The sequence below is a fragment of the Mesoplodon mirus genome (genome assembly GCF_964341445.2).
Source record: "Mesoplodon mirus genome assembly, chromosome: 15".
NCBI lineage: Eukaryota > Metazoa > Chordata > Mammalia > Artiodactyla > Ziphiidae > Mesoplodon > Mesoplodon mirus.
Window position 1 is genome coordinate 63,526,518 of NC_138991.1, and position 10,042 is coordinate 63,536,559.

Consider the following 10,042-nt stretch of genomic DNA (forward strand, 5'->3'; position numbering starts at 1 on the left):
CCACCTAGTCTCTGAGTCAGTGGTCAGGTTTTCCAGGCTGAGGAGGCCCAGGGTGTGAGGCCCTGGGGGATGGAGGCCGCTGGAGAGCCCTCCTGGGCCTGAGAGATGGCCCAGGCCAGGAAGTCCTGGAGCAGGGCCAGGTAAGGGCTGGTGGGGGTTGGGGAGGCCCAGGAGCAGGGGGGTGGGGATTGGAGCTGGGACCTCAAAGGACCCAGAATCATGGAATTTAAAAAACCTACCCATGGTGGGATCTAGTGTACAGCTTCTTTTATTCTCTTTTTAATTTTTTTTTCTGCTTACAAAAGTAAATTATGCTTGATCAGAAAAAGATTACAATGTTGAAAGTGAAAATCAGTCAGCGGCTGGGCCCCAGGCAGAAGCCCAGTGGAACGTGTAGAAGTTGCAGCCAAGTTCACTGACCCAGCCAGGACGCACCCTCGGTTGTCAGGGCTACGGGTCCTCCCTGGACACAATGGGGCCCATGGTGGACTCCTCCCCATCCACCAAGGGACTGGGGGCAGGCTGTCCTGCCAACCTTCCGTCTTCTTTTCCGTCTGGAAGAGAAGGGGGTGGGTCAGGCTGTTGTCAAAGGAAAAGGGGGAAGGGGTGGGGTGCAAAACTGGGGGTCCCAGCTGCCAGAGCAGGGGCGGGGATTGCTGACTCCAGAGACATGTTCCCAAAGGCCACTGGCCCAGGGACACAGAGGCTGTTTCCAGGAAACTTTGGGCCAAATCTGGGCTGAGCATCAGGAAGCTGCTGCTCCCTCCCCGCTGCCTGGCCCAGGACGGGGCAGGAGGTGGGGAGGGCTGTGGACAGGTCTGGAGGTAAAGACGGAGAGGCAGGTTGAGAGGTGTTGACTGCCCATGAGCACCTGCCCAGGGGAGCCCATGGGGCCGAGCTGCAGCCCTTGTTCGGCTCTTCATCTCTCCATCTGAGGAAGGGTGACTTTGTCCTGATTCTCACAAAGGTGCCATATGGGGTGGGGTCCATATGGCCCCAGAGCCTGCCTGATCTGAGAAGTGAGCAGAGGTCTCAGTTGGGGTAGAAATGGCCTGTCCCATCCAGCTCAGTTGGAAGAATGGGCTCTGAGCCAGAGGGGGCCCCCCCATCCTTTTCAGTGAGCTAGCTGGTGGCCTCAGGGTGGTGACTTGGCCCTTCTGAGCCCTGCCTCCACACAGGTTGTGAGGACAGAACCCTCTCTGCACTGGGCAGAGGCAGGTGGCCATGAGGAGGCACTTGGAGCAGAACAGGCTGGTGGAAGGGCTCAAGGGTGAACCAGGCCCACTGCAGAGGGGCCTCCAGGCTCCAGGGTCCCTGACTCCAGCAGGCGATGGAGCCTGAGGGGTCCCTCAGGTCCCCTGAGAACTCTAGGCCTGTGGCTGGGGATGCCCCCATCTCATGAAAAACACGTAAGAGTAGACACGGAGAGAAATAGGCCCAGGAACACAGACATACAAGAACCCACACAAACTTACTCTCCTAGGCAAATACACACATAGGGAGACAGAACCTTAGAGAAACACACACACGGAGGCCTATAGACACTCAGAGATTCACACTGAGATAATGTAGACAGATGCACGCAGAAATGTTCACAGCACACACTCCCCTGAGCCAGCCGAGCCTGCCGTCCCCCTGGCTGCCCACGTGACAGGAGACTTCGGCCCCAGGAAGGTCTTGCTCCCGCCCTGCTCACTGGGCTGGGGCCTCACCTGTGTCCAGCTTGCTGCGTTTTTGCCCAGGCTCCTGGGGGGCAGCCTCGATGGCCCGCTGAGCCTCGGGATGGATCTTGAGGAGGGCTTTGGCAAGGGTGGCGGGGCCAGGCACCCCCAGGGACATGATGCAGTGCACTCCTTTGCGCTTGGCCCCCGCCACTTTGGCACTGTCCTTGGAGGCCGTCAGCAGCACCAGTTTGGAGAACTTCCTGGGCTTCCTGGGGGCTGCGGGGACGACATCTGTGCCCGGCTCAGGGGACTCAGGGGAGGGCTCCTGGCCGGCCTTCACGCTCTCGCCCTCCTGCTCACTGGGCTCGGGCAGGGGCATTCTGGGACTGATGGCCTGGCCCCCAGGCCACGCTCAGGCCCCAGTAGATGGATTTCTCCTCCACCTCCCTGGAAGGAACCCAGCAGTTCAAGGGCTCCGTCCTAAGGCAGGAGGCAAAATCCCATCAGTGGAGATGCCCTTGGACCTGGGTTCAGGAAGAATCTGGGCTGGAGGTTGGGGCAGATGGGGCTGCCTTGGTGCCCCTGGGGAAGGACCTGAATGGAGCCAGAGAACCCTGGGCTGGTGCTTCTGCTCTCTTGGTAGCCTTGGGTCCGTCACCTACCCCAGCCAAACCTCACTTTCCCATCTACAAAATGTGCCCAAAACAGGGCTCTCAAGGGGCTACTGGGGTGACCAAGGTGCTGACAGCTGTGAGTTACTAGGAATCCAGGCCCACAGGTGCTGAGCACGGGGTGAAGTGCTTCCACAGGTTTTCCATTTAACCTTCAGCCCCCATGTTATTGAAAGTTGATCTTTCTCATTGACCCAGGTTACAGATGAGGACACTGAGGCACGCAGCCATGAAGGCAGAGCTGAGAGTCCAGTCGAGGTGGGTGCAGAGGCCGCCCTGCACAGCACCTGGGGTACCTTGTCCAGGATAACGGACACACATCTTCCTGAGCACCAGTCTTCAGGGAAAAGTACTTTGGGGACATGAGCTCAGGTCACTGGTACTCCCAGAATGCCCGGTGCCCTTCACCCTGACACTGTCACCAGGAGCATGGGCTGGGCCCTGGGAGGCAGAGCTCTCCAGATTCACAACTAGATCCGGCCCCCATCCCAGGCCAGAGGCCCCAGGGCACCCAGTGCTAGGGGACATTAGGACCCCACGAGGGCAGCGACCTTGTGTCTGAGCTGGTGCTGGCTCTGCCTCAGCTGAGTGGGGACAGGGCTGTGGAGGTGTCCAGAGAATCCGTGGTCACTGAGGGCTCCCTGGCTTCTGGTCTGGAGAAGCAGAAAGGATGGATGACAGGGAATTCCCTGGTGGTCCAATGGTTAGGACTCTGCACTTTCATTGCCGGGGGCCCGGGCTCAATGCCTGGTCAGGGAACTAAGATCCCACAAGCCACATGGCATGGCCAAAAAAAAGAAAAAAGAAAAGAAAAAAATGGATGACAGGGGCAGTGCTAGCTTGGAGACCAGGGCTCTGGGGCATCAGTGTGGGCTAGCTGTTTTGTCTGTTGGGGGTGATTGGGTGGTGGGCAGATGGCGGGGTCTTTCTCAGTTTCCAGTTTAGCCCAGAAACAAGATTGCCGCCTTGGCAGACATCTCACCCTCCCTGTCCAGGACTCAGGCAGCACCAAGGCCCGTACACTCTTACTTGACCCCCTAGACCTGTTTCTTCAACCTGGCTTTCAGTTGTGTTTCTCTGGGCCCTTCCAATGCACATGGCTTGAGGTGTCCATGTTCCACACCCCAAAGTCTTCGAAGACCCCTTCATCCATGAGAGGAGCCTGAGGTGCAAGGCCAGTGCATGGTTGGGGTGCCTTGTCCCCTGCAAGCGCCCCTTCTCAGTCAACTAGACATGAAAGCAGAGACCTGACAACTAGACACGAAAGCAGAGGCCTCCCAACTGCGACAGAGGAGGACCCCCACCTCCAGGGGGTGTAGCCTCAGGTAAATGTTTCCTGGTAGCAAGTCACCTGACGACAGGCACCCCTGGGATTGATGTCTCATTATCCCTCCTGTCCCTGGTCCAGCCCCTGGATAAGCCAACCCCTACTCCTCCCATGTGGTCCTTCCCAGCTCTGCTCATCCTGCCCCACAGGGCAGGCAACATGGTGGTACCTGGGACCTGTGGGGACATGGGGCCCAGCAGAAAAGACACTGTCTCCCCCCCACCCCCAGAGAACCACTCTGGGCAGGAAAGGGTTATGGTGGGAGGCCCCACCCACAGGACCCTGCCCCCACACTCTGATTGGCCTGGTGCACAACCCTGGCCAGCAGCCCACACCTCTGTGGTCCAGGGATGAAACTCCAGGTGGTTGGACCCCTTTCTCACATCATATACAAATAATTAACTCTAAATGACCATAGACTTAATTATGAGAGCTAGTGATAAAACTCTTAAAAAAAAAAAGAAAAGAGTAAATCTTCCTGACCTTGGATTAGGCAAAGCTTTCTTCAGTACGACACTAAAAGTACAGGTAACCAAAAAAGAAACACAAAAATTTGACTTCATCAAAATTTAAAACTTTTGTGAGTCAAAGGACACCATCAAGAGAATTAAAAGGCAGCCCATAGGATGGGAGAACATTTTTGCAGATCTTACATCCGATAAGGGACTTGTATCTGGAATTTATAAAGAACACATAACTCAGTAATAAAAAGACAAATTACTCAATTTTTAAAATGGGCAAAGGATCTGAATAGGCCTTTCTCCAAAGAAAATATACAAGTGGCCAGTAAGCACAAGATGTTCAACATCATTAGTCATGAGGGAAATGCAGATCAAACTATAATGAGATACTACTTCACACTACTAGAATGGATCTAATAAAACAAAACAAAAAAAACAGACAATAACAAGTGTTGGTGAGGATGAGGAGAAAATGGAACCCTCATACACTGCTGGTGGGGATGTAAATAGTGCAGCCACTTTGGAAAACAGTCTGATGATTTCTCAAAAGGTTAAACATAGAATTATCATATGACCCAGCAATTCCACTCCTAGGTGTATCCCCAAGAGAAATGGCAACTGATGTCTACATAAAAATTTGTACATGAATATTCGCAGCAGCATTATTCATAGATGTCAAAAAGTGAAACAGCCCAAATATCCATCAACAGATAAATGAATAAATAAAATGTGATGTATCCACACAATGGAATATTATTTGATAATTTAAAAAATTCATGCCACGACATGGATGAACCTTGGAAAGATTAGCTAAGTGAAAGAAGCCAGTCATGAAAGATCACATATTATACACTCCATTTCTATAAAATGACCTGGAGTCTATAGAAAATCTATAGAGTAGAAAAATCCATAGAGACAGAAAGTAGATTTGTGATTGATTGTCTAGGGATGGGGGTGGGAGGGATGGGGACCAGAAGAGTGAGGAGTGAATACTAGTATGTATGGGGTTTCTGGGGTGATGAAAAAGTTCTAAAACTGATTGTGGTGATGGCTGCACAACTTGGTGAATTTACTAAAAGCCATTGAATTGTACATTGTGAGTGAGTGAATTGCATGGTATGTAAATTATCTCAATAAAACTTATGTATTGAGAAAAGAGAACTTAAGTCTATAATCAGTGGTTTCCCCACTTCATGATACCTAAGATCACCCAGAATTCTTATTAAAAATGCACAGGGCCTCCCTGGTGGCGCAGTGGTTGAGAGTCCGCCTGCCGATGCAGGGGATACAGGTTCGTGCCCCGGTCTGGGAGGATCCCATATGCCGCGGAGCGGCTGGGCCCGTGAGCCATGGCCGCTGAGCCTGTGCGTCCGGAGCCTGTGCTCCGCAACGGGAGAGGCCACAACAGTGAGAGGCCCGCGTACAGCAAAAAAAAAAAAAAAAAAAAAAAAAAAGCACAGTTCTGGACTCCTCCACCCCCAGACTTCTTTCTCAGTGGGTCTGGAGAGGGACCTGAGAATCTACTTTTTTTTTTTTTTTTTTTACCAGTACCCTATTTGATTCTGATACTTTGTGAAAAATGGATGATGCCATGGGCCCTCTGTTTAAGAAGTTTCTAATTTCTAGTTCATAGCTGAACTGTTTTTCCACCACTCCATGTACAGGGGTGGACAGTCCCTCAGGCTGGATCAGTCTGTTTTCTGGATTCATCCCTAACCTTCTAGCAATTTATTCTTGAGATGTGAATGGAAGAGTTGACAGGCAGCTATTTTAAGCCTAAAACATCTATTTTGAAAATTAAATTTTTACTCAATAAAAGTTCATTGAATTAACAGAATTTTTAGAAGTGAAGCAGAAATGAATTAAAAAGATCAAAAGGCTTAATAGTTTACCTTACTTCACTCACTTTACACCCTCCACCTGCATCCCCAGTTGGATGGTTTGATATTGCTATGGGTCTCCAGTCACCCATTTATCCTAACCAGCTGTCATGATATTGTAAGATGGCTCAGTGTAAACCCCAAACCACACAATGTTAAGAACTGGCAGGAGCCTCTTAGACACCTTGGGAGGCAGAATAATGCCTCCCTGCTGCCCATCGCCAAAGCTGTCTAGGTCCCGATCCCTGGAACCTGTAAATACGTTACCTTACATGGCAAAGGGGGAATTAAGTTTGCACATGGCATGAAGGTTACTAAACTAGGAGATTATTTTGGATTGTCCAGGTGGTTCCATCACAATCACAAGGATCCTAAAAAGCAGGAAATGCAGGTAGAAGAGTCAGAAAAAGCTGTGTGATGATGGAGGCAGGGTCAGCGAGAGGAGAGATTCGATGTTGCTGGCATTGAAGGTGGAGGGAGGGGGATATGAGCCAAGGAATGCTGGAGGCCTCTAGAAAAGACAAAGAAACAGACTGTCTCTCCTATAGTCCCCTGGAAGGGTTACAGCCCTGCCCACACCTTGATTTTAACCCAGTGAGGCCCATGTCAGACCTCTGACCTAACACACTGCATAACTTTTACAAAGCTGTGTTGTTTTAATCCACTGAATTTGTGGTAATTTGTTATGGCAGCAGTAGGTAACTAATACGAGGTCCAATCCCTTGATGGTGAGGTTCTGAAAGCCAGTATCATGGGAATTACCTGGCGGTCCAGTGGTTAGAACTCCCCGCTCTCACTGCCGAGGGAGCGGGTTCGATCCCTGATTGGGGAACTAATATCCCACAAATGGTGTGGCCAAAAAAAAAAAAAAAAAAGGAAAGCCAGGATCATTGCCTGGCAACTGATGATGGATTAACAGAATTACCATTACCTTCATATGTATGGGAGAGAAATACCATTAATGTCCACCAACACCTGCATCCTCAGCTAAGAGGCCAACCCCTTACACTCTCTGGGCTGGTTTCACCTATGTAATGGGAGTAGTGGTGAACTTCGCAGGGGCTCTTAAGAGCAGGCAGGCAGGCAGGCAAGGGTGAAGTCTTCAAGTTACCAGTGATACTGACAGATGCCCCTTCTATAATCGCTGTCCCATGTGGTTCTTGGAGGGCTGCTGGTGGGATGATGGACCCACTTAGATATGCAGGTACACATCCTTACAGGGAGATTTTCAAAGCAGCAGTAAGACCCAGAATGGGTCAAGAACTGCTACTCTATAGTGTGCAGGGAACAGCTTCCCCAAAGTGGGAATTTCATGTAATGGCACCTCCTTTCCCCTAATCACCATGGCTTGGAATCTTAGTTACTTTTACTCCGCCTTACCCACTGTAATTTGTCCTTAGACCTGTCTATGCTGTACCCAAATGGCCCCTGCTCCCCGCCTCTCTCCTCTCGCATCATTACCGCCACCTCTTAAGCCTCCGGAGTGCCTCCCCCGCCCCAACATCTCAGACCTCCAACTGCCATCCCTGCGAGCATCTCTAGAGCCACAAGGATGGCACGGGACTGGGGATGGGTGCAGGGCGGGGGCAGTACTGGGCGGGGCGGACACGGTCAAGGAAAGGCAAACCAATGTGGGGCTCCCTGACTTGGGGTGTGAGGGCTCAGTCCTGGGGTCGGGTGGGTTGGGGGAAGGACGAGCGAGGAGAAGAGCTGAATCGCTGGTGAAGGACAAGGAGGCGGCCTGAGCGCCGGAATGCAGAGCTGGGGGGCACCCCCCAGCATCAGCAGCCCTTGGGGATCCCCAGAGGAGCCCGGCAGGGACCCGAGACCCTCCCCGATCCGCTGGGGCCCGTCCTCACCGGGCACCGGCCGGGCGGCGACGGCAGCGGGGCCCTCCCTCTCCGGAGACCGAGCCGCGGCAGGTCCCTCAGCCTCCGTGCCTGGGGCCCCCGTCTGGGTTCGGGCAGTCACCTCAAGCTGGGGTCATGGAGCGAGCATGCGCAGCAGGGTTTGTGGGGGGGGCCCATTCCTTGGGCTAACTCGATTTCTCCGGGTCTTCCCCTCGCGGGGCAGAACTGGCGGCCTGACCAATCCCGCGCGGGGGCGGAGCCAGAGCTCGCGAGGGGGCAGGACCATGCCGTTATTGGGCGGTGGCCCCCCGGGGGGCGGAGCGTCAGCCTTCTAGTGGCCAGACTTTGAGTCTTGGGCGGGGCTCTCCCAGGACAAGGTGGGGTGGGTTTAACTGAGACCACCCGACCTCCCCCAGTGTTTGACCTCGGCTCCACGCAGAGGAAGTCACAGCATTTGTTTAAAGGCCTCGATCGTCTCAGTCGTTCTCCTGAGCGAGCAGAGGGAAGAACTTCCAGTATGCTCATCAAAGCTACTGATTCCGCTCCGCCCAGCATCCCTGAGGGCGCGTCATTTTTGCCATTGGTCCCTCCCCGACCCTCGGTCCAGCCCTCGCCACTGGTCCCTCCCTCGTTATTGGTGCTCCCCCCCGTCCCCCGTCACAGGTCCAGCCCTCGTCCATCATCCCGGCCTTCGCCCATCGGTCCAGCCCCCACTCACAGCACACAGTCACTGCACACTGATTCTCTGACCACCCTGGGCGGTGGAGACCGGGATTGCTCCCGCACGGGGAGCTGCGGGCCCTGGGGGCTGCTTTCCTGGACACTTGGCGGGTGGCGATCAGAGTGGCCCAGCATACTCCGAGCTGACACCCGCCCTGCCTCTCACCCGCCTCCCCTCCTGAACGGCGCCCCGAGCCCTCCGCTCACTGCGACCCTCCGCAGCCCTCCGCCCGCCCCCCTTCGCCCCTCTAGAGCCCCCAGTCTTCTAGCTGCGCGTCCTCACGTTGGCAGAGTGAAGACGCTGATGCTCTCTAGAAAACGCCACTCCCAGGACACCCCTCTTCTTCTCCTCCTTTCTCTTGCTCTAAAGCTGCTTCTGGGCTCCCAGCAGGTGCAGGTCCAGCTGCCATGAGGCCTGCCTGACCTGGACTTCAGGCATTTCCCACGTTCTCCGCATCTTCTGCATCCGCCGTGTCCTCCAGTTCTCCCGCGTTCTCCTGTATCCTCCTCCTCAAGTCCAAATATCAGCAGAACCTGCAACTGCCTCTACAAAGGCTCCTAGCTCCCTCCTCCCCCGCCTCACCCCGCCACCGCCGCCCTGGCTCTGCAGATCCCTGATCACCACCCTCGGTTCAGCAGCCACAGCTTCCACCGACCTCCAATCCTTTCTCCAGGGGCCAGGTCATTTCCTGGGTATTCTTCAGGGTCATTCAAAGGCCTTCATGAATTTATTTGCCATTATCTATTAATAATCCACCGACTACTGGTTGTTTCTAATTTTATTACGTTATAAATATCTTTGTATCTAAATTCCTGACATCTGATTATCCCCTTTCTTGAAATTTCAAAAAATAGTCAAAGAAGGCAAATGTCTTAAGAGCTTTTAATTTTATTTTTGATAAGTTTTTTTAATTTTTATTTATTCATTTTTGTGTGCATTGGTTCTTTGTTGCTGCGCGTGGGCTTTCTCTAGTTGTTGCGAGCGGGGGCTACTCTTGGTTGTGGTGCACAGGCTTCTCATTGCGGTGGCTTCTGTTGCAGAACATGGGCTCTAGGCACATGGGCTTCAGTAGTTGTGGCACGAGAGCTCAGTAGTTGTGGCTCGCAAGCTCTAGAGGACAGGCACAGTAGTTGTGGCACACGGGCTTAGTTGCAGCATATGGGATCTTCCCGGACCAGGGATCAAACCCTTGTCCCCTGCATCGGCAGGCGGATTTTTAACCACTTTGCCACCAGGGAAGTCCATAAGAGCTTTTTAAACATGTTGCCAGATTGTCCCCAAGGAAGTGCACAAGCTTGGAGTCAGATGCCTGTGTTCAAATCCCAGCTCTGGCGTTAGCTAGCTGTGTGACAAGCAACTGCTTCCCCTGTCTCTCAGTTTTCTCTTCTGATAAATGGGTATAATAACATCACCCACCTCATGGAGTCATTGTGAGAATTCACAGAGTATTATCCTGTGGGTCGTGTGT

At 53.1% G+C, this 10,042-nt stretch overlaps 1 protein-coding gene across 2 annotated transcripts; it reads right to left on the reverse strand.

The window, feature by feature from the left end:
• Positions 1 to 250: 250 nt before the first annotated feature.
• On the reverse strand, positions 251 to 8,120 carry FLYWCH2 (FLYWCH family member 2). 2 transcript variants are annotated; one of them, XM_082644715.1, is made up of 4 exons: positions 7,863 to 8,120; positions 2,887 to 2,988; positions 1,713 to 2,144; positions 251 to 554 (listed from the first exon to the last, which is right to left on the reverse strand). In XM_082644715.1, exons 3-4 carry the CDS (start codon positions 2,041 to 2,043, stop codon positions 451 to 453), a joined length of 435 nt encoding a protein of 144 aa, XP_082500841.1. In that variant the 5' UTR covers positions 2,044 to 2,144; positions 2,887 to 2,988; positions 7,863 to 8,120; the 3' UTR covers positions 251 to 450. The 2 variants fall into 2 exon arrangements, with proteins under 2 accessions (XP_082500841.1, XP_082500842.1); XM_082644716.1 differs by lacking the exon at positions 2,887 to 2,988 and having other exon boundaries at positions 7,863 to 8,117.
• Between the last annotated feature and the right edge of the window lie 1,922 nt (positions 8,121 to 10,042).

Bases quoted from the DNA above. Each gene is read 5' to 3' on its own strand.
- FLYWCH2 (XM_082644715.1), bottom strand. From the start codon at position 2,043: ATGCCCCTGCCCGAGCCCAGTGAGCAGGAGGGCGAGAGCGTGAAGGCC. The intron at 555-1,712 runs GTGAGGCCCCAG...CTTCTCTTCCAG, and splicing joins ACGCAGCAAGCTGGACACAG to ACGGAAAAGAAGACGGAAGG.